The sequence below is a fragment of the Tachypleus tridentatus genome, chromosome 9 (genome assembly GCF_004210375.1).
Source record: "Tachypleus tridentatus isolate NWPU-2018 chromosome 9, ASM421037v1, whole genome shotgun sequence".
Taxonomy (NCBI): Eukaryota; Metazoa; Arthropoda; class Merostomata; order Xiphosura; family Limulidae; genus Tachypleus; species Tachypleus tridentatus.
This window is the reverse complement of record NC_134833.1, coordinates 157,542,288-157,567,957: the sequence shown is the minus strand read 5'-3', so window position 1 is coordinate 157,567,957 and position 25,670 is coordinate 157,542,288. Positions and strand designations below refer to the sequence as shown.

The 25,670-nt window shown below is 32.7% G+C and overlaps 1 protein-coding gene across 1 annotated transcript; it reads right to left on the bottom strand.

Annotated features, from left to right (window-relative positions):
* Positions 1–8,807: 8,807 nt before the first annotated feature.
* Positions 8,808–22,386, bottom strand: LOC143226763 (putative glutathione-specific gamma-glutamylcyclotransferase 2). The gene is made up of 3 exons (XM_076458153.1): positions 22,101–22,386; positions 19,369–19,404; positions 8,808–11,486 (listed from the first exon to the last, which is right to left on the bottom strand). Exons 1-3 carry the CDS (start codon positions 22,248–22,250, stop codon positions 10,932–10,934), a joined length of 741 nt encoding a protein of 246 aa, XP_076314268.1. The 5' UTR covers positions 22,251–22,386; the 3' UTR covers positions 8,808–10,931.
* Positions 22,387–25,670: the final 3,284 nt, after the last annotated feature.

Below are 25,670 nucleotides of genomic sequence, written 5' to 3'. Positions count from 1 at the left end.
TTAAATGTGTATTGCTAAAGTCTCACCTATTTCCTAACTTTCTAGAAGATTCTCGAGTGTAAGAATCAACAATGTATTATGTATGTATGTAAAATACTGGTGATTGCCAGTACTATTGCCACTGAAATTTCGAGAACTTTGTCTTATAGTTTATAAATCGACACACGAAGAGACAGTTTAATGTTGTTGGTTTGCTACAATTAGCATACTATAAATATCGGAAGCTATAACTGTGTTAAACGATTATTAATTAGAAAACTACAGATATTTGATCAGGAAAGTTCATAGATTACGAACGTTAAACCGTTTAACTACAGTGAATTAACTTTGGATGTTAATATTTTTCTGAAGACATCACATTATTTCGCCGAAGGAAAACTCTCGTGTGGACGGATATCTAGCTAGCTTTCCCGTTAATTGAAGTGTACCTGTGTGTCAACATATAATTAATGCGCTCATAGTGAACTGTCGATAAAATGTTCAGTTCCAGACCAGATACAAGACTCAGTATTGATTGTAAGCTTAAAACATTTGTACATAAATTATTATTTGTAATAACTGTTATTATAAATTGTATTGTTGTTTGTACATTAAAATATATTTGTGTTAAAAATTATGTGTCAAACATGTCAGCAAATATCATAAATGTGATATATATCAACATTCAATTAACTTCTAAATTCACGTTAAAATTTCCGGATATTCGAAGTTATAATATGTAACATAATAAACTATTGATTTAATTTTTTAATTCAAACCATAGTTAGATCTTTACAGAACTACGTTCACCATTGGCCCTTGATAGAATCTTAAAAAAATATGAATGGACGATACAGCTACGAATGCCACACTAATTTAGGGCGTGTTCAAGTAGGCTATATTTAGCTGTATTTCATAAGTTTGTGTGTTTTACCATAAGGATCAACAATTTAAAACTTAATGAAAATATGAAGGGAAGAATTAGGTTTAAAACCGTATCTCAGCTATATATGATATTAGATTTAAAACAATACCTCAGATATGTATAATATTAGATTTAAAACAATACCTTAGCTATATATGTAAAACGGCTCGTTTGGGTTGAAAAAATCTGTTACGTAGAGGAACGAACAACGTTTCGACCTTCTTTGGTCATCGGCAGGTTTTGAAGGTCGAAACGTTTTTCACTCTTCTATGTAAAAACATTTTCTCAACCCAAACGAGCCGTTTTTACATATATATTTTTCTCTACAAGTGGGTTTTCTCGATATCACTGAATACCTCAGCTATGTATAACATCAGGTTCAAAGCCACACCTCAGCTATATATGGTATTAGATTTAAAACTACACCTCAGCTCTATATGGTAATAGGTTTAAAACCACACCTCAGATATATATGGTATTAGGTTTAAAACTACACCTCACTTACATATGACAAGTTATAAACAGTACAATATTTCGAAAAATTCGTAAATGGATAGTTAACTAAAATTTTACGTATTCTCATGGATTCAAAATGTTTTGTCAATGACGTAAATGCAAAAAATCATACTTACAGAGGAGTCAGCTGATTTTATTGACTTCTTCGTATAAAGTTTTTTGTATACTAGATATATGTATATTATATACACTATGAAACAAAAGTTTAGATATATGTATATTATATACACTATGAAACAAAAGTTTAGATATATGTACATTATATACATTATGAAACAAAAGTTTAGATATATATATTATAAACACTATGAAAAAAGTTTAGATATATGTACATTATATACACTATGAAACAAAAGTTTAGATATATGTATATTATATACACAATGAAACAAAAGTTTAGATATATATATTACATACACTATGAAACAAAAGTTTAAATATATATATTATATACACTATGAAACAAAAGTTTAGATATATGTATATTATAAACACTATGAAACAAAAATTTAAATATATATATTATATACACTATGAAACAAAAGTTTAAATATATGTATATTATATACACAATGAAACAAAAGTTTAGATATATATATTACATACACTATGAAACAAAAGTTTAAATATATATATTATATACACTATGAAACAAAAGTTGATATATATATATTATATACACTATGAAACAAAAGTTTAGATATATGTATATTATAAACACTATGAAACAAAAGTTTAGATATATGTATATTATATACACTATGAAACAAAAGTTTAGATATATGTATATTATATACACTATGAAACAAAAGTTTAGATGTATGTATATTATATACACAATGAAACAAAAGTTTAGATATATATATTACATACACTATGAAACAAAAGTTTAAATATATATATTATATACACTATGAAACAAAAGTTTAGATATATGTATATTATATACACTATGAAACAAAAGTTTAGATATATGTATATTATATACACTATGAAACAAAAGTTTAGATATATGTATATTATATACACTATGAAACAAAAGTTTAGATATATGTATGTTATATACACAATGAAACAAAAGTTTGGATATATGTACATTATATACACTATGAAACAAAAGTTTAGATATATGTATATTATAAACACTATGAAACAAAAGTTTGGATATATGTACATTATATACACTATGAAACAAAAGTTTAGATATATGTATATTATAAACACTATGAAACAAAAGTTTGGATATATGTACATTATATACACTATGAAACAAAAGTTTAGATATATGTACATTATATACACTATGAAACAAAAGTTTGGATATATGTACATTATATACACTATGAAACAAAAGTTTAGATATATATATTACATACACTATGAAACAAAAGTTTAAATATATATATTATATACACTATGAAACAAAAGTTTATATATATATATTATATACACTATAAAACAAAAGTTTAGATATATGTATATTATAAACACTATGAAACAAAAGTTTAGATATATGTATATTATATACACTATGAAACAAAAGTTTAGATATATGTATATTATATACACTATGAAACAAAAGTTTAAATATATGCATATTATACACTATGAAACAAAAGTTTATATATATATATTATATACACTATAAAACAAAAGTTTAGATATATGTATATTATAAACACTATGAAACAAAAGTTTAGATATATGTATATTATATACACTATGAAACAAAAGTTTAGATATATGTATATTATATACACTATGAAACAAAAGTTTAGATATATGTATGTTATATACACAATGAAACAAAAGTTTGGATATATGTACATTATATACACTATGAAACAAAAGTTTAGATATATGTATATTATAAACACTATGAAACAAAAGTTTGGATATATGTACATTATATACACTATGAAACAAAAGTTTAGATATATGTACATTATATACACTATGAAACAAAAGTTTAGATATATATATTATATACACTATGAAACAAAAGTTTAGATATATGTATATTATATACACAATGAAACAAAAGTTTGGATATATGTACATTATATACACTATGAAACAAAAGTTTAGATATATGTACATTATATACACTATGAAACAAAAGTTTAAATATATATATTATATACACTATGAAACAAAGTTTATATATATATATTATATACACTATAAAACAAAAGTTTAGATATATGTATATTATAAACACTATGAAACAAAAGTTTAGATATATGTATATTATATACACTATGAAACAAAAGTTTAGATATATGTATATTATATACACTATGAAACAAAAGTTTAGATATATGTATATTATATACACTATGAAACAAAAGTTTAAATATATGCATATTATACACTATGAAACAAAAGTTTATATATATATATTATATACACTATAAAACAAAAGTTTAGATATATGTATATTATAAACACTATGAAACAAAAGTTTAGATATATGTATATTATATACACTATGAAACAAAAGTTTAGATATATGTATATTATATACACTATGAAACAAAAGTTTAGATATATGTATGTTATATACACAATGAAACAAAAGTTTGGATATATGTACATTATATACACTATGAAACAAAAGTTTAGATATATGTATATTATAAACACTATGAAACAAAAGTTTGGATATATGTACATTATATACACTATGAAACAAAGTTTAGATATATGTACATTATATACACTATGAAACAAAAGTTTAGATATATATATTATATACACTATGAAACAAAAGTTTAGATATATGTATATTATATACACAATGAAACAAAAGTTTGGATATATGTACATTATATACACTATGAAACAAAAGTTTAGATATATGTACATTATATACACTATGAAACAAAAGTTTAGATATATGTATATTATATACACTATGAAACAAAGGTTTAGATATATGTATATTATATACACTATGAAACAAAAGTTTAGATATATGTATATTATATACACTATGAAACAAAAGTTTAGATATATATATTATATACACTATGAAACAAAAGTTTAGATATATGTATATTATATACACAATGAAACAAAAGTTTGGATATATGTACATTATATACACTATGAAACAAAAGTTTAGATATATGTACATTATATACACTATGAAACAAAAGTTTAGATATATGTATATTATATACACTATGAAACAAAAGTTTGGATATATGTACATTATATACACTATGAAACAAAAGTTTAGATATATATATTATATACACTATGAAACAAAAGTTTAGATATATGTATATTATATACACTATGAAACAAAAGTTTAGATATATGTATATTATATACACTATGAAACAAAAGTTTAGATATATGTACATTATATACACTATGAAACAAAAGTTTAGATATATGTATATTATATACACTGTGAAACAAAAGTTTGGATATATGTACATTATATACACTATGAAACAAAAGTTTAGATATATATATTATATACACTATGAAACAAAAGTTTAGATATATGTATATTATATACACTATGAAACAAAAGTTTAGATATATGTATATTATATACACTATGAAACAAAAGTTTAGATATATGCATATTATAAACACTATGAGAAAAAGTTTAGATATATGTACATTATATACACTATGAAACAAAAGTTTAAATAAGTTTTATTTTAAAATATTCTATACTAAACCTGTAAAATTCAAATACAAGCCACTAATGTTTTTATTGTATACTTCATATTGGAAGTATCCATTAGTGCTATAAATCAATACGTCAAGACACTGAGATGTTAGACTACAGTTCCTATAAATGGTAAACGTACCATCTAAACACATACTGTGTTGAAGTTATTTAAAACATTGTGAACAGCCTTCTAACAGACAAAATATTGGTTAGAGAGGTTAGTGGATACACCATGGTCATACTATCAGTTTGATCTTAAAGACTTGTTAAAATAAGATTGATTTGTAACAAAGTTCATCAACTGTACACATACAGATACAGCAATGATCGGAGTCGATGTGTAAAATCAAGTCTGTGTTTAGGTTTTCATATGATTCTGTTTCTTTTAAACGACTCTACCTTAAAGCCAGCACAACGAACATTCCTATCAAAAGTTATTTATTGTACTTCACTAGAGATTTCAATGTTGTCCACCAACGTGTATTCATCGGTGATGAAAATTTATAAATAATTCAACCCTGACTTGATCCTCAAAGTTATAGATTTAAAATTTTTATTAGGATAGTTAAAAAAAGGCAACAAACCTCATAAACTGCAAATGTATTTGTAGAGTACAGCACACGATGATTGTTGATAACAATGTGTTCATACTGTACATGACACTATCTTACAACAATGTATTTGTAAAGTATAGCAAATGATGATTGTTGATAAGAATGTGTTCATACAGTGTAGTATATGAGACTATTTTGTAACAATGTATTGGTAGAGTACAGCACACGATGATTGTTCATAACAATGTGTTAATACTGTACATATAGTACATGACACCACCTTATAACAATGTATTGGTTGAGTACAGCACACGATGATTGTTGAGAGCAATGTGTTCACATTGTACATATAGTACATGACACCACGTTATAACAATGTATTGGTAGAGTACAGCACACGATGATTTTTGATAACAATGTGTTCACATCGTACATATAGTACATGACACCACCTTATAACAATGTATTGGTAGAGTACAGCAAACGATGATTTTTGATAACAATCAAAATATAGTATATATATATACTATATAATATATATAGTACAATGTACTATATGTACATGATACCACGTTATAACAATGTATTGGTAGAGTACAGCACACAATGATTGTTCATAACAATGTGTTAATACTGTACATATAGTACATGACACCACCTTATAACAATGTATTGGTTGAGTACAGCACACGATGATTGTTGAGAGCAATGTGTTCTTACTGTGCATATATTACATGACACCACTTTATAAAAATGTGTTGGTAGATTATACAGTACACGATGATTGTTCATAACAATGTGTTAATACTGTACATATAGTACATGACACCACCTTATAACAATGTATGGGTTGAGTACAGCACACGATGATTGTTGAGAACAATGTGTTCTTACTGTGCATATATTACATGACACCACTTTATAACAATGTGTTGGTAGAGTACAGCATACGATGATTGTTGATAACAATGTGTTCATACTGCACATATAGTACATGACACCACCTTATAACAATGTATGGGTTGAGTACAGCACACGATGATTGTTCGTAACAATGTGTTAATACTGTACATATAGTACATTACACCACATTATAACAATGTATTAGTAGAGTACAGCATACGATGATTGTTGATAACAATGTGTTCATACTGTATATATAGTAAATGACACTACCTTATAACAATGTATTGGAAGAGTACAGCATACGATGATTGTTGATAACAATGTGTTGATACTGCACATATAATACTTGACACCACCTTATAACAATGTATTGGTTGAGTACAACACACGATGATTGTTGATAACAATGTGTTCATACTGTACATATAGTACTAATCACTACCTTAAAACAATGTATTGGTAAAGTGCAGCACACGGTGATTGTTGATAACAATGTGTTCCTTCTGTACATATAGTACATGACACCACCTTATAACAATGTATTGGTTGAGTACAGCACACGGTGATTGTTGATAACAATGTGTTCAAATTGTACATATAGTACATGACACCACCTTATAACAATGTATTGGTTGAGTACAACACACGATGATTGTTGAGAGCAATGTGTTCACATTGTACATATAGTACATGACACCACGTTATAACAATGTATTGGTAAAGTGCAGCACACGGTGATTGTTTATAACAATGTGTTCCTTCTGTACATATAGTACATGACACCACCTTATAACAATATATTAATAGAGTACAGCACATGGTGATTGTTGATAACAATGTGTTTAAATTGTACATATAGTACATGACACCACCTTATAACAATGTATTGGTAGAGTACAGCACACGGTGATTGTTGATAACAATGTGTTCAAATTGTACATATAGTACATGACACCACCTTATAACAATGTATTGGTTGAGTACAGCACACGATGATTGTTGAGAGCAATGTGTTCTTACTGTGCATATATTACATGACACCACTTTATAACAATGTGTTGGTAGAGTACAACACACGATGATTGTTGATAACAATGTGTTCATACTGTACATATAGTACTAATCACTACCTTAAAACAATGTATTGGTAAAGTGCAGCACACGGTGATTGTTGATAACAATGTGTTACTTCTGTACATATAGTACATGACACCACCTTATAACAATATATTAATAGAGTACAGCACATGGTGATTGTTGATAACAATGTGTTTAAATTGTACATATAGTACATGACACCACCTTATAACAATGTATTGGTAGAGTACAGCACACGGTGATTGTTGATAACAATGTGTTCAAATTGTACATATAGTACATGACACCACCTTATAACAATGTATTGGTTGAGTACAACACACGATGATTGTTGATAACAATGTGTTCATACTGTACATATAGTACTAATCACTACCTTAAAACAATGTATTGGTAAAGTGCAGCACACGGTGATTGTTGATAACAATGTGTTCCTTCTGTACATATAGTACATGACACCACCTTATAACAATATATTAATAGAGTACAGCACATGGTGATTGTTGATAACAATGTGTTTAAATTGTACATATAGTACATGACACCACCTTATAACAATGTATTGGTTGAGTACAGCACACGATGATTGTTGAGAGCAATGTGTTCTTACTGTGCATATATTACATGACACCACTTTATAACAATGTGTTGGTAGATTATACAGCACACGATGATTGTTCATAACAATGTGTTAATACTGTACATATAGTACATGACACCACCTTATAACAATGTATTGGTAGAGTACAGCACACGATGATTGTTCATAACAATGTGTTTATACTGTAAATATAGTAAATGACACTACCTTATAACAATGTATTGGAAAAGTACAGCATACGATGATTGTTGATAACAATGTGTTGATACTGCACATATAGTACTTGACACCACCTTATAACAATATATTGGAAGAGTACCGCACACGATGATTGTTGATAACAATGTGTTCATACTGTAGGTGTATTGCATAACACTACCTTATAACATTGATAATAATGTGTTCATACTGTACATGACACTACCTTATAACAATGTATTTGTAGGGTACAGCACAGAGGATTGTTGATAAAAACGTGCGCAGTAGAACATTTTTATTATATATATGTTGTTATAAAACAGGAAGAAAAGCGTATTTTTGAAATAACTATTTTATTCACTGATAAAAATCGTCCTAATTCTGGTCACATCTCTTTTATTACTTGTATATATAGATATATATAATTATTTATTGTTAAGAATATAAGAATAAACCTTTTCCATTAACAATCAGAAGAGATAAATAATTCACCAACACTGGAAAATAAAACTATTTGTTTACAACCTTGTTTATTGTTTTTAGTTTTATTTTATTACACTGTATGTTCAGTGTTGAGTCACTTAGTCATTTCAAAGTGTCTGTGGTTGTTCGCCTGATTGGTTTATTTTTATCACAGTTGTGTGCATTTGGCTTGGCGGTATGTTAGAAGGTTTTAATACTATATTAAGAACAGTCGGAAAATGATAAGTCTAGACAGGCAAAAATGTATGTTTGTCATGAAGAATCTGGCTGTGTTCACCTCCTTCCACTGAAAGATGTCTATCTAGTAGTGACTGAGAAATGTCTAAAAGATGTCTGGTAATGTCCGAAATATGTCATGTGGTGTCTGAAAAATGTCTTATGATGTCTAAAAAATACATAATAATATATGAATGGTGACAAATAATGTCTAACAAATGTTTAGTAGTGTCTAAAAATGTCTGAATGGTGACAACTTATGTGTAGTACTATTTGAGAAATGACAAATAATGTTTAAAAGATGTTAGTTTTTGCGGTTTCTCGGTTTAGCTGCTCTCCTTTAGTTTCCAACAGTCTTATATGTATTTATAAATTCACACTAGCAACTACCAAACACTAGGTTATGCTGAAACATTTGTGTACAAATATTTAGTTTAAACACAATGTCCTAGTTTCTAATAAGCAAAAAACAAACATCTTAATGTGTTGTTTGTAGTCTGAACACATCACTGATTTTGGAGAGACGGCAGTGGGTGCTGTGTATTTTGATGCTTCCCACTTAGCGTTTCACCAAAACTAAAATCGTTTATTTATGTATTCAGTAATACAATATATATATAAATAGTTTGGTAATGTAATAACTTAGAAAATAAATAGTCAGTTAAATAACTGAGTTACGTACTGTTGCGCTTACCACCAGTTAGGATAAAAGCTATGGATTGTTAGAAAGAAACCGGACAACAGAATCGGTATTAGCGAATTCAGAGGCACCCGTGGAGGTGGAGGAAGGGTGTATGTATGACGTCTTGTTGATGTGTTATATTTATAGGAAATGAGTAATATTAATATATAAAATGCCGAAACTTCTAAGTCTTTGCTGTTTCATATGACCTCCTAGTTCTTACGTTGTTATTACAGTTGATGCCTGAACTCAAAGACGCCATCAGCGGTTTTGTAGAAACTTAAGTTCAACTTTATTCCCCCTCAATATTTTGTTGAAATAGCGCCACCTGGTGAATTATATGAGACTAGAAAGAAGATGAACTAGCGAATATTATCAGATAGTTCAGGTACATGCCCCTCGGATAGTAGTAGGAAAAACAAACAAACATATTTTACTAAATTAATGAAAGACCATAGATTGTACGACCAAGAACACAGTTCTTTAAACACAACCGTAAGTGACATTATTTTCCTGTCTATAAAGTTTAATTAAGTTTTCATTACTGGTTGAAAGCTTGTCGATTTAAATAAGTAAAAACAAAACCCAAACTTTTAAAGTATGGAAGTGAAGATAGCTATGATGAAAAGGGTGGGAGAGACAGAATACTAGAGCTTTTAAAAACGTAAGAATACAAAGTTCTGTGCCAAGTCTACTTAATGACAAATAACACATAGGCGATAGGGCATCTGGTCATCGGAGGGAAACGTATTAAAAGCAACTCACTTAAAGCACAATGTTGTTTATCACAAAACTACGTAAAATAAATATAGAAAATGCTTTATCAAAATAACATTGTTCTTTGTGAGTGTGTGGTTACTGGATCATGAACGAGAATGATAAATACAAAACAGAAATAGGAAATAATCCACGTCTCAGTGGAACCCAGTTTACAATAGCTGGAGAGTTTAAAGATTCATGTGCATGCAATGTATACATCTCCAATTATTTGACAGACTGTAGATTGTGCCGAAACAAAAGTTCTGACACTCTCTGTACCCCCGAATTGGTAACCAAGCTAATCACTTTGCTCATCACTACTAGAGGTCGAGGCAACGTAACTTTCGTGGAGGTACGTGTGAAGCAAAGTCGAAACCATTGCGAATTGCTACGTCAGGTCTTGGACTGCTTGGCGCCGAGTCCGAGTTGGTATCATCCAATGAGTGCCGAGTAAGATCCAAATCCTCAAGGTATTTCTCTCCCATAAGGTGTTGCAGCGAAATGTTGTTTTCCTCGAGTCTCGCTTTGACCAACAGCTCCAGAGTGTAAAGGTGGGCATCCCAGACGTCGGGGAAAGTCTCGCGCATGTAGTCCGCCAGGCGGTACAGATATTCTACGTTATGGCCACTAGGGCCCTCAGAATGGACGATCTGGTCAGCTATGTCCTGTAGGGGAGCTGACCCAAGATACATCCTGTTGCTCGGCAGTGCTATGTACAGCATCACTGGGATAGGCGGATCTTTAAGATCACGTGGCTGGAACTGGACAATGGTAGTGACGTAACCCCCTAGCTTTGACTCTCTGTTGTTGAGATACTCGAGAGATGGTATCGCATCTTCGTGCCGAAGCTGAAAAGCTCGACCCCACGTGATCCCCTGGACAAAAAAGGAAACATAACATAAGTGTCTTTCTCACTTAACAAAGAAAAGTAATCGAACTCAACAAATTAAGATGGAAATGAAAATTTTAAATGTTACAGTTGAAACGTTAGAAATTCAGTAAAGTGAAAATGCTCACGTTATTTCGACCAATAAAGGATCAAAGCCTATATCCGAGGGTCGCTGGTTTGAATCCCCTTCACACCAAACATGCTCGCCCTTTCAGCCGTAGGGTGTTATAATGTTATGGTGAATCCCACTATTCGTTGGTAAAAGAATAGCCCAATAGTTGGCGGTGGGTGGTGATGACTAACTACCTTCCCTGTAGTCTTACTCTGCTAAATTAGGGACGTGTAGCGCAGATAGCCCTCGCGTAGCTTTGCACGAAATTCAAAAACAAACAAAGCTTATATAATGTCAACCTTACTGATAATGGCTTGTTTTCCATACACTGATACTACAATTAACACCAATAATTTAGTTACTTTATGACTTGCCTCTCAACCTAAAGGATTAACTTTCCACGTCTCTCTAACAAAACACCTAATAAAAACATTGCAACAATATTTCTGTTTAGTCGTTGTATATGGAAGAGGTTACAATGACGAAATTCGTGCAACTTACAACAAGGAACAAGATCAAAATCATGAAACCAAGTGTTGTACAACAATGTAAAAAAATAATTGGTTTGAATTTCGCGCAAAGCTACACGAGGACTATCTGCGCTAGCCGTCCCTAATTTAGCAGTGTAAGTCTACAGGGAAGGCAGCTAGTCATCACCACCCACCGCCAACTCTTGGGCTACTCTTTTACCAACGAATAGTAGGAGTGACCGTCACATCATAATGCCTCCACGACGGGGATTCGAACTCGCGACCCTTGAATTAACGAATCGTGTACCTTAGCCACCTGGCCATACAGAACCAGAAAAAAAAAATGAAGTGGACAACCCACTTTGGACTGTCGCGCTCTTTTTCTATTGGTAATATTTAACTTATTTTTTTAGATGAGTCTGCACATCACTAAGAGAATATTCACACATTCATGTAACTCAATTGAGTTATTTTCTAGAAACTTCTACGACGTATAAACTATTAACGTTAACAGAATAAGTCGTAGAAATGCCTCCCCCCCAAAAAAAGTAAAAAAATCGTTAGAGTGTCTTATAAGATAGAGCAAGCTTGTTGAAGAACATTCTTTCAGTTAACTTACAAATAAAATAACATGAAATAACAACTGGAACTAATTCGAGGTTGTTGTTTTTTTATACTGTAAACAACAGAGAAAAAAATGCCACACTTAAAACCTCAGAGGAATTTTTAATCAAACTAAAATTTGTTTTTATATATCTAAAACTGACGAGTATAAAATAGTTCCTGCAATGAAAACTTGAGATAAGTTTTGAAAAACTGTACCCAAAAAAAGACATAAATAACACTGTGAAACATTATCAAGTTAACTACCATTGGTGAGTTATTTGTTAAGATTATCGACTTATTATTTGTGATGGCTTATTTTATGTAATCGTTTATTTTTCTTTACACACGCACAAAATAAACTCAAACTATTATGGGGTAACCAAAGTTTAATAATGAAGGTGAATACGGTTGATAAAACATTTTATTTACGTGTTTGAACATTTCGGAATGCACTAATTTCGTCTTCAGTGAAACAAAGATGATTACGTTGACAAACCAAAAGCGCCACCTGAAAACTAGAACATGTGCACATATAGGAATGCCAAATAGAATCGACTGTCCCTTACTTAAGGGCCCGACATGGGCAAGTGGTAATGGCACTCGACTTGTAATACGATGGTCGCGGGTTCGAATCCCCTTCACACCAAACATGCTCGCCATTTCAGCCGTAGGGGTGTTATAATGTTATGGTGAATCCCACTATTCGTTGGTAAAAGAGTAGCCCAAGAGATGGCGGTGGGTAGTGATGACTAGCTGCCTTCCTTCTCGTCTTACACTGCTAAATTAGGGATGGCTAGCGCAGATAGCCCTCGAGTAGCTTTGCGCGAAATTCAAAATATTAATAAACCAAAACCTTTTCTTTAACCCAACTCGTACGTTTACATGTTAAAACCACAGTTTACAAGAGTTGATATAAAGATTTCTCTATCATGACTACACGATCTTCAGACCTGGAACTCTATATAAAGAAAGTTTACTTACAGCTAAAGACTGACATCACTTAACGATTTATAAACTTTCTTTAGACATAACAGTATTCCAAATCTACACACTTAAACTCAACTAGTATGTAATACATATATATCACGAATGGCCAAACTTGCTTAATGTAAGAGGCACATACGATAAACTTCAGATGTTTGTGAGTCACAAAACATGAACAAACATTACACTCATATTTTTATTGTTACATGTACATTTTGTTACATAAATTTTATATAAATAGTAATAAATACATGTATGTAATAATATTTATTCATGTATGTAGTTTTTAAACTGTTAGTTTGTATTAGATTCAATAATCACAAACTGCACATATTTATACCAAGTGTTTTTAAAATTCAGGCTGATTATTGTTTTAATTATATTGAGTTATTTAATACGGTAATGAACTACGGAAACATCTCAAAAAAATATGCAAATTTGTATTTCTTTAACATTAAATGAGACTGCAAAAAATAAAAATAAAAGGGTTAAAAACAGATATTTTTAATGATATTTATTTGTCTTAGTAAATATCTGGTCAACACATGGAGGAAAATATGTAAAACAATAAAATTAGAGTTATTTTAATCAGATACCACCTTACAAAATTTTAGTCATCATAATATTTTTCTGACACAGACACTGATGCAACTGTTAGGCTATTTACTGCTAGTAGAGGTCTTGTGAGTTTCCATCTTGGTTGTGAGTCGTTGAAATTCCAACTGATATGTTGTTAGGGTTGTACGAATTAGCTCCGTCAGGTGTTGGTTTGTAAGGATTACACGATGCTTCGACTTCACAAACTTCATTGAAGAATACAGCGATTCACAGCAGAACGTTGTGCTGAACACTGAAATGAATCGTACACTGGTTTTCTTCATTTCAGGAACTTGCTTCCAGAACTCGATTGTAGAATGCGATTTATAGATCATCTTTAGAACCAGGTCTTTCTGTAGTTCTATTAGTTCCATTTCCACAACAGATTATTCCGTGGCCAGAGGTTCAAGAATTGGACAACCATTACACTATGTAACAAAATTTTTACTTTTTCTTGTTTCTGGGCAGAAAGTGTTATTTCCCAATTGCTTATGCCTAAAGTAAATGGGAAAGACCTATTTTTCTTTTCAAACTTTGCTTTTGTGACCTGGGTAATGAAAATTTCAAATTTACCCATTTTCCAGAACATTACAGGTAGATTCAGTGCTGAGTAGCTGATAGAGAATTTTCTCGAACTGTAAAGAACTTTCTAGAATGTTGTCGAAGAGGAGGTAGACGTTGAAGATCCTGATTGCAATGTCAGAGGTGCAGCTGGTGAGAGAAACCCATACCACCCCAACCAAAGAAACCTCAATGACTTGATCAGAGATCTTGGTCTAACAAAGTCGAATGCCGAGCTTTTGACATCTAGGCTCAAGGAGTGGGATTTGTTAGATGAAAATGTGCAAGTCGTAAGTCAAAAGAAGCGTTACTGACATATTTCAAGCTTCTTCACTCATCAAGATGGGCTCTGCTTCTGCCACAATGTATCCGGTCTGTGTGAGACAATTGGAATTGCTTTACCAAGTTTCCCTGTTATATTTGCCTTTGGAACAGCAGGGATACCGCAGCGCACTACAACAGGAAGCACTGGCAACAACGGTCCGAGTTATCTGTAGGGAGGCACAATGTCAAGTGTGAGCCACTAATGGATCTCCAGAAGGTGTTGTTCCCACCATTGCACATAAAACTGGGCCTTTTGAAACAATTTGTCACAGCTCTTGATAAAAGGTCTGCAGCCTTCAAGTACCTTCGAGACTTCTTTTCTAAGCTGTCTGAGGCAAAGGTCAAAGTTCGTGTGTTCGTTGGACCACAAATAAAGAAGATCCTGGAGTGCACAAAATTCCCCAAGAAGCTCAGCAGGAAGGGAAAAACTTGGGGCAGCTTTGTCACAGTGGTTCGGGGCTTCTTGGGCAATCATAAGGCCGAAAATTATGTGGAACTGGTTGAGGCTTTGGCGAAGAACTACAACAAAATGGGTCGCAGGATGTCCCTGAAAGTCCATATCCTTGACGCTCACCTTGTTCATATGTTGTTTTATTCAGATCTTATGTAAATGAAAATATGCAAATTTGCCCGTTTTCACATAGAAAATAGGTTAATTTCTAAATTTCATTATCCAGGTCACAGAAGCAAAGTTTGAAAGGAATAATGGCTGTTTTCTGTACTTTTACAGCATAAGCAATTAAGAAATAACACATACTATCCAGGAACAAAATTTATGTTACATAGTGTTATTGACCACATTAAGCTTGAATGGATTTACAAGAAAGGCGAAGCAGAGCTTCAAATTCTGCAAGTCCTTAAACCTGTCTAGGCAATTATCAAGCAGTCCTTGTAATTTATCTTTGTATTCTTCCACTTTGTGGTCTTTTACTTCAATATCAGGGAATATATTTACTCTTCTTTTGAAATTGGGAAAGTAACTGAAGTTTCTTGACAATATGTCTCTTTGAAAAAGTCTTATTTTATTCTGAAAGCTGAAAATTGTCTGAGTAAGATCAGAAACAATATTATTCTTCCCCTGGAGTGCCAAGTTGAGAGTTTGTAGATGATTCATTATATCAGTAAGGAACATTAGATCTTGCATCCATTCATCATTTCCCATTTGAGGATAGAATCTTTTCTTTTCTTCAAGAAAAGTACTAATAGGCTTCAACAGATCCACAAACCTATTTAAGACATTGCTGGTTGACAGCCACCTCACAGCTATTAATCATCAGTCCAGCTAAATCTAACTTCGCGTGTAGGGCGAAGAGAAGGTTTCTTCTAAACGCCCTCGATTGCTTTGCACCTCTTCTACTCTAAGTGGGTTTATTGTAAGACTGTCTTGAAGGTTTGAACTTTTCGTTAGTAATGGATCACATGACATACAGAAATCGAAGTTTTTGAATATGTGTACATATGGTATATTAAACCTTAGTGTTTGATTATTTGAATTCACAAGCTAACAGAATTAAATAAGAGAATATAACTGGTGATTTCAAATGCTAAGTATGTCATCCACAAATCTATGCTAAACTTCTAGTTATAGCTGTATTTACTTTCCACAACTTCCTGTTCAAGGTCTTCTATAAAAAATACGATAAAATCAACAAGGTCTCTGTTCTCTATTCAACTTCTAAGGTTTGTAAGGGCACAACAAAATCTACAAGGACTTTGTTCTATATTCTAAATCTTCTGGTTCGTAACGACATACCCCCCCCCAGTGGCACAGCAATATGTCTGTGTATTAGCCCCGCTAAAAACCGGGTTTCGATACCCGTGGTGAACAGAGCACAGATAACCCATTGTGTAGCTTTGTGCTTAATTCCAAACAAGCAAACAAAATTGTAACGACACAATATAATTAACAAGGATGCCAATTATTAAGCTTTGCGCTTAACATTAGCAAATAGTTTTTCCCAATGTTTTACATAATTAAGTCTTCATTATGTTTCGTTACAATTTGAAATAATTTATTACCTGTAGATAATTTTATAAAAAAATGGTTTTATTTTCGTCTTTGGACGGTCTTGGTAATATCTTATGATAATTTGTTTCATTATGGTAATATCTTATGATAATTTGTTTCATTATGGTAATATCTTATGATAATTTGTTTCATTAAAGATTTTAAAAAGTTACTTTAAATTTATATTAATATTTTAAAGACAGTAACAGTGTTTTGTTGTTGTTTTTGTAACAACTTTTTGTATTTCTTGGTATTTTATGAGCAGTGAGTTATTGATACTTTGACTAGGGTTTGTTACGAAGTCGTTGCATTACTTTCTTTCCTAAAGGGTTTGTAAATACTTTATCACTTTTTAAAGTATATTATAAAGTTTCATAAGATTTCGCTGAGACTTCTTTTTTTTTTACTGGCTGACAGTTTCTTTTAAGGTCTGTTCTTTTAAATTATCCAAACTGACACAGATTTCCTGGATAAAAGCTCCTTGTCCTACTTACTTTCTACATTTAGGTAACAGAGCGAAGAGAAATAGGCCAGTCAAGATGTGATGAACCCTTCTAACTGGTTAAGCCTAAAAATCTTCAAAGCTACTAAACGTCACACATAAATATCGCAAAGCTAATGGCAAGAGGTATGGGTGGGGGATATGATAACTAGAAGTATTTCTTAAATATATCTGATAAGTTAAGGTTAAAGATCAAACAAAGGTGAAAACACAGTCGCGATGGAACTAATACGAATAGAACTTCAAATTATACGACTTTATTCTATAATAGGTAAATGTTACTCAGACAATAAACAATAACCTGAACCTCCGACACGTTAGGGCAACAGATAATTCACCTGAGGGCAGATACTGTAACAAAAACTTAATGTTCCATCCCCCCCAAAAAAAACCAAAAAAAAACACCAGAAAAGACACCAGGGCGATGTATCAGAGTGTAGACGGGAAGGAGGAATGTAGTTATTTGAATTCATAAAAAATACTTTAGGAAGGGTCTATGACTGAGTTGGGCGCTTTTCTACCTTGCAAGAAGTATTGGGTTCGAATCTGACCCGAGGCTCTAGTAATTACCCAAGTACGGTGAATTTTTGTAGCCTGTCAAGGCAAGTACATTTTATCAAGCAAGTAGTTGTAGTACTACTCACGTAAGAATGGCTAGAACTGTTAATCAAAATGTACTTTTAACCATCTTCTCAACAGGTTATCAGAACCTTACAATGCTATATAGTGTTTACTTTTATAACAATATATGTGCAGTGACTGAATCAGAACTTCTAAGAATGTAAATATCATAGCAACAACTTTGAATTTCTTGTTCTTTTTTTTATTACATGATAACTAAAAACCAAAACATGGTGTCAACCAATTTTACTGGGGTTACATATTATCTGTTTTTACAAGTATCACCAACAACTAGTAACAATTAAAATAATCATAATTCTTGTGTAAATGATGTTATCATTACTTCTTGAACTTAAGTTTTTTTACAGAAACTGGTGTTCCTTTTACAAGTACAGGATGAAACAGAAATTATCAGCCAATAATAGATAAACAATGAATATAACAGTTGGAACAACACTGTATTTAGAACTTGGTTATAAATACAATCTTTCTATGTCTATTGAAACACTGTATTTAAAAAAACAAAGAAACACTTTTCTAAAAAGGAAGTGAGAGTAGGAATGACATGTGTATCATTTCTAGATAACAACACAGACAACAATTAACATATAGCAATGTATATATAACTATTCAATCATAACTGAGTTTAATTTATCCTGTTTGTCTGTTAACATTCTACAACATTTTCTGTCCATTATGTAGGAATGGTAGAAGTGCCATCCCTACTGTTCTGTTTACATTGTTTTTTTTGAACAATTGGTATTAGCCACCCCTACTTTTACTTCATTGTTATTGAAAGTTTTCTTTACTTGTTCACATTGCAACATGCAATAAACTTATCCACAAACAACAAGACCTATTTCCTTGACTTAAGCAAACTAAAAACAAATGTATTATATTGAAGCTGTCAGTATAAGACATAAAAATATTTTTCATAAATAAAAGCTTTATTTATGATCAGTCTTTCTGGCTATGTGAATTTTTTTTCTTTTGCATGACAAATATTGTGTAATGTGTCAACCTGTTACTAAAGCTACCATTTCTAATGTATTAAACACGAACAAATTGTAAGAAAATATTTACCTCCTTGTCTTCAATTAATGTTGCAACTCTTCCCGGCTGAAAGAAATAAAGAAATTGTTGTTTTTATGTGAAGCAAGACCAGTATCACATGTAAAACAAGCATTTCATAGTGTGAAACATAGTGTTATTTTAAATTAAAATTTTGACAAACTACAGTGACCTTTGCTCTGGATCTGGAAATATGGCTAAAAGTGACCTACACATTTTATGTCTTCTGATGTCTTGTTCTTTAAAGCAACAAGTGCTTAGTGCTATATGATGTATTATTTATAAGATGTGTTGTTAATAAGCTGGAGGAGTGCTTTAGTGCTATATGACGTGTTGTTCATAAGATTGGGGGTGCTTAGTGTTATATGATGTGTTGTTAATAAGCTGGAGGAGTGCTTTAGTGCTATATGACATGCTGTTCATAAGATTGGGGGTGCTTAGTGTTATATGATGTGTTGTTGATAAGATGGAGGAGTGCTTTAGTGCTATATGACGTGCTGTTCATAAGATTGGGGTGCTTAGTGTTATATGATGTGTTGTTAATAAGCTGGAGGAGTGCTTTAGTGCTATATGACGTGCTGTTCATAAGATTGGGGTGCTTAGTGTTATATGATGTGTTGTTAATAAACTGGAGGAGTGCTTTAGTGCTATATGACGTGCTGTTCATAAGATTGCTTTAGGGGTGCTTAGTGTTATATGATGTGTTGTTGATAAGATGGAGGAGTGCTTTAGTGCTATATGACGTGCTGTTCATAAGATTCAGGGTGCTTAGTGTTATATGATGTGTTGTTAATAAGCTGGAGGAGTGCTTTAGTGCTATATGACGTGCTGTTCATAAGATTGGGGTGCTTAGTGTTATATGATGTGTTGTTAATAAGATGGAGGAGTGCTTTAGTGCTATATGACGTGCTGTTCATAAGATTGAATGCTTTAGTGGGGTGCTTAGTAGTGATATGATGTGTTGTTAATAAGCTGGAGGAGTGCTTTAGTGCTATATGACGTGCTGTTCATAAGATTGGGGGTGCTTAGTGTTATATGATGTGTTGTTGATAAGATGGAGGAGTGCTTTAGTGCTATATGATGTGTTGTTGATAAGATGGAGGAATGCTTTAGTGCTATATGACGTGCTGTTCATAAGATTGGGGGTGCTTAGTGTTATATGATGTGTTGTTAATAAGCTGGAGGAGTGCTTTAGTGCTATATGACGTGCTGTTCATAAGATTGGGGGTGCTTAGTGTTATATGATGTGTTGTTAATAAGATGGAGGAGTGCTTTAGTGCTATATGACGTGCTGTTCATAAGATTGGGGGTGCTTAGTGTTATATGATGTGTTGTTGATAAGATGGAGGAGTGCTTTAGTGCTATATGACGTGCTGTTCATAAGATTAGTGGGGGTGCTTAGTGTTATATGATGTGTTGTTGATAAGATGGAGGAGTGCTTTAGTGCTATATGACGTGCTGTTCATAAGATTGGGGTGCTTAGTGTTATATGATGTGTTGTTGATAAGATGGAGGAGTGCTTTAGTGCTATATGACGTGCTGTTCATAAGATAGGGGTGCTTAGTGTTATATGATGTGTTGTTGATAAGATTGAGGGGTGCTTAGTGCTGTATGATGTGTTAAAGTGTATCAAGTGCCACCTGGCGTGTTATAATGGTTAACGCACCAATGTATAATGGCGAACCAATGTTACAACAACGGTATAATGGTTAACGAACCAATGTTACAACAACGGTATAATGGTTAACGCACCAATGTTACAACAACGGTATAATGGTTAACGCACCAATGTTACAACAACGGTATAATGGTTAACGAACCAATGTTACAACAACGGTATAATACAACAACGGTATAATGGTTAACCAATGGTTAACGATAAGCGCACCAATGTTACAACAACGGTATAATGGTTAACGCACCAATGTTACAACAACGGTATAATGGTTAACGCACCAATGTTACAACAACGGTATAATGGTTAACGAATAAAAATCCGAAAGTTGTCAGAGTATAATATAATGATACATAATATATCTTTGTTGTCCCTCTTTCACGTAAAATGTTCGTTAAATAATTGCATATTAAAGATTTTAACGTGATCAGAAATCTTCGCGTGCACTTCACACGTGATAATTTAAACGTTAGTGTCATCTGCCTGATTAACCTTTTTATACTTAGATATTTAAAACTAGTTTTATCCTTGTGTTTTTCTCCTTTTTTATCATTGTTTCAAGCTTCTTTTTACAGTTCAAAAGTTTTATAAAACGTTATAAAACTACACCCTAATGGTTCCTTGTACTCCTTGAGTAGTAAGTTATCATGATAAGAGGCTAAGTGCCCTGAACACCCCTAAAAAAAAAGCGTAAAGATACAAAAGTTACAGAAAAATTCAATATTAACAAAAAAGCAGTCCATCTTCCATTTTTCCTCCGTCCTCCATCACCAAGAAAAACTAAAAACCGTGCCATTTGTTAATATAGTTCAACCATTAAAGTACAAAACTGTCCCTAACAGTCTGAATTTCTGTTAGAACACTATATGTACGGCAGACCACGAATACTTATATACTCTGTCGTCACTATAAGTGAGTTAATTTGTGAGTGGAAACTTCATTCTAATTTATGAATCTCAGAGCCATATACATAACACAAATCCTTGCTCTAATTATTTGTGCATTTGATATTTGTTACCAGTTGTTTTAGGAAACGTTCCATTTTAACAATTCCCCACCCCACACTTACTTTTCCTGGAATTCCTCTGTGAGAGTCATTTCCTTGCCAGAACCGTCGAACGTACCCTCGGATAAACCCAGGTTTACTGTCTTGGTATTGAAACCCTGGCTTCCATATTAGAGACCCGTATCCAAAGACCCACATCTCTCCGCGCTCCATGATATGCGGACGACAGTTGATGTTTAGGATCTGTCTTTAGTCCTAGGAACATTGGAGAGAGTTAACACTCTTGTAAGAGGTTTCTTGTACTGTGGATCTTATACACGTGGATCGTTCAGTTGACATCCTCTGATGTATGCGTCCCAGCCAATCACGCGCGTCCATTTTTCTACGTAACCAGAACTGCAGGCCTGATGCAATACTGCTGGGGCTTGCACGAGATAATCTCGTTCTACCAACTCGTAGGTTGTTTAGCGAGGAAACGTGACGTCACAAATAGCTAATGGTGATTCCGCCAGGAAACGAACTCGTCGTGAGGAAGGCTGAGAAATGTTTTCGATTGTGTGTGTGGCAGTTCTTCTACATCTGGAGAATCATAAACACAAGGTTTAAGCTTACTGCACGCTGTCTACCAATGTCTTCCAAAAGCTGAAAAAAAGCTGAATCTCACAAAGTTACATTACATGAGGTTCATTGACTAAGGAGCTCACAAGACCACAGTGAAACATTACGAGATATTCGTTGCTTCATTTATAAACACACGATAAAACAATACTTGTTATCTACATCCGTTTTATATTCGAGGGTTCGAATCCTTCCATCCAGTCTTACAATGCTAAATTAGGAACGGCTAGCGCAGATAGCCCTCGCGTAGCTTTGCGCGAAATTAAAAACAAACAAACCGTCGTATATTTATATTCCTATATCTGTTGGCCTGGCACGGGCTGGTGATTTTTGTTGTTTTGAAGTTAAATACAAACCTACACAATGAGCTATCTATGCTTTGCCCACCACGGTTATCGAAACTTGGGTTTTAGCATTGTAAGTCCGCAGACATACCGCTATGCCAGTGGGGAGCAGGACTGGTTGCTACTTGACAAGAGATACTTGTTGTTATTGTTTACACGTTCGTCTTAACTTGTCCATTGTGGCTCGAAATCAAAGGTGCGTAATGAATAGTAGTTTTAATCTATTTTTTTATTTTTTACAAGGCCCGGCATGGCCAGATGGGTTAAAGCGTTCGACTCGTAATTCGAGGGTCTCGGGTTCGAATCCCCGTCGCACCAAACATGCTTGTCCTTTCAGCTGTGGGGGCGTTATCATGTGACGGTCCATCCCACTATTAGCTGGTAAAAGAGTGGTCCAAGAGTTGGAGGTGGGTGGTGATGACTAGCTGCATTCCCTCTAGTCTTACACTACTAAATTAGGAACGACTAGTGAAGATAGCCCTTGCCCTCCAGTGGCTCAGCGGTATGTCTGCGGACTTACAACGCTAAAAACCAGGTTTCGATACCCGTGGTGGGCAGAGCACAGATAGTCCATTGTGTAGCTTTGTGCTTAATTCAGAAACAAACAAAAACAACAACAAACAGACAGATAACCCTCGTGTAACTTTGCGCGAAATTCAAATTCTGCAAGTTTAGAAGTCTATAAACTACCTTAGTGAGAAAGGTCAAATGTGAGTCATTCCAAACACGTGAAATACGTTGACTAAACGTTCTTTTCAGGTTTTACTTATCTAGTACTATTTGGGATGTATGACTAACAAGTAGTTCAGTATTCAGTGGGCTCGGTAAGTCGTGACAGGATCTGGCATGGCCAAGTGGTTAGGGCGCTCGAATCCTCTTCACACCGAATGCGTTCTCCTTATCCTCCGTGATAGTCATTTCCGCTGTTCCTTGTTAATAGAGTTCCCCAAGAGTTGGCGATGGGTGATGTTGACTAGCCTTCCTTCAAGTCTGTCACTGCTAAATTAGGCTTAGCTGTCAGAGATAGCCCTCTTATAGCTTTGCGCGAAAGTAGAAACAAACCAATTTGAAATCTGCTACCCAAACAAGAATATACATATGCACTGTATATACGCATGTATACCATTTATTTATACATAGTTCAGGTGTGTGAAGACTTACGTTGACAACAGAAACTAAACAGTAAAACCAGAAAACTATATTTGGAATACACTAAGTATTCTCTTTCACGGTTATTTAGTTCTATACCTCCATTTACGATTAATGTGCATAAGGAAAAAACGCATACTTTGTCTGTTCTTCATAACATACAAATAGAAAGAGATTAGCAATGTAAATATTGACGTTTCTATAGTATCACATAACAATGTGACGTTTTTATATCACATAACAACGTAAATGTTGACGTTTTTATGGTACCACATAATGTAAATGTTAACGTTTCTATGGTATCATAAAACAATGGGAATGTTGACGTTTCTATGGTATTGCATAACAATGTAAATATTAACGTTTCTATGGTATCACATAACAATGTAAATATTAACATTTCTATGGTATCACATAACAATGTAAATATTAACGTTTCTATGGTATTACATAACAATGTAAATATTAACGTTTCTATGGTATCACATAACAATGTAAATATTAACGTTTCTATGGTATTACATAACAATGTAAATATTAACGTTTCTAAGGTATCACATAACAATGTAAATATTAACGTTTCTATGGTATTACATAACAATGTAAATATTAACGTTTCTATGGTATCACATAACAATGTAAATATTAACGTTTCTATGGTATTACATAACAATGTAAATATTAACGTTTCTATGGTATCACATAACAATGTAAATATTAACATTTCTATGGTATCACATAACAATGTAAATGTTAACGTTTCTATGGTATCACAACTATGTAAATGATGACGTTTCTATGGTATTACATAATGTAAATGTTAACGTTTCTATGGTATTACATAATGTAAATGTTAACGTTTCTATGGTATTACATAATGTAAATGTTAACGTTTCTATGGTATCACAACTATGTAAATGATGACGTTTCTATGGTATTACATAATGTAAATGTTAACGTTTCTATGGTATCACAACTATGTAAATGATGACGTTTCTATGGTATTACATAATGTAAATGTTAACGTTTCTATGGTATTACATAATGTAAATGTTAACGTTTCTATGGTATCACATAACAATGTCAATGTTGATGATAGTGTATTTAAGTGTGACAAAATGGTCTCATAATGAATCAAGTAAGTTTTATAATGTTTTACGCATGAAGTGAAGGGATACACTGATTTAACGGCAGTAATCTATACAACTCGAACAGATGACACTGGTCTAGCATTCATAATTTGTATAACTCGAAGAGATAACACCTGTCTGATATTCATAGTTTACACAGCTTGCAGTGAGCGTCCAAATATCAGTCTGCGCCCCCTATCAATTACAATGACGGAACTGACATTAATATTTTGGTTACGTATTAATGCATGTATTGTGTACCTCCCCAGGAGTAAGAACGCTTTAAATACAATCTCCTCCAATGCCACCGTGTAGGTGTAAGACCACATTTTTTTTACAAATCAGTCTCTTGTAAAGCTCTGTCGCCACTGGTGCAAAGAGGTCTTGTGGAC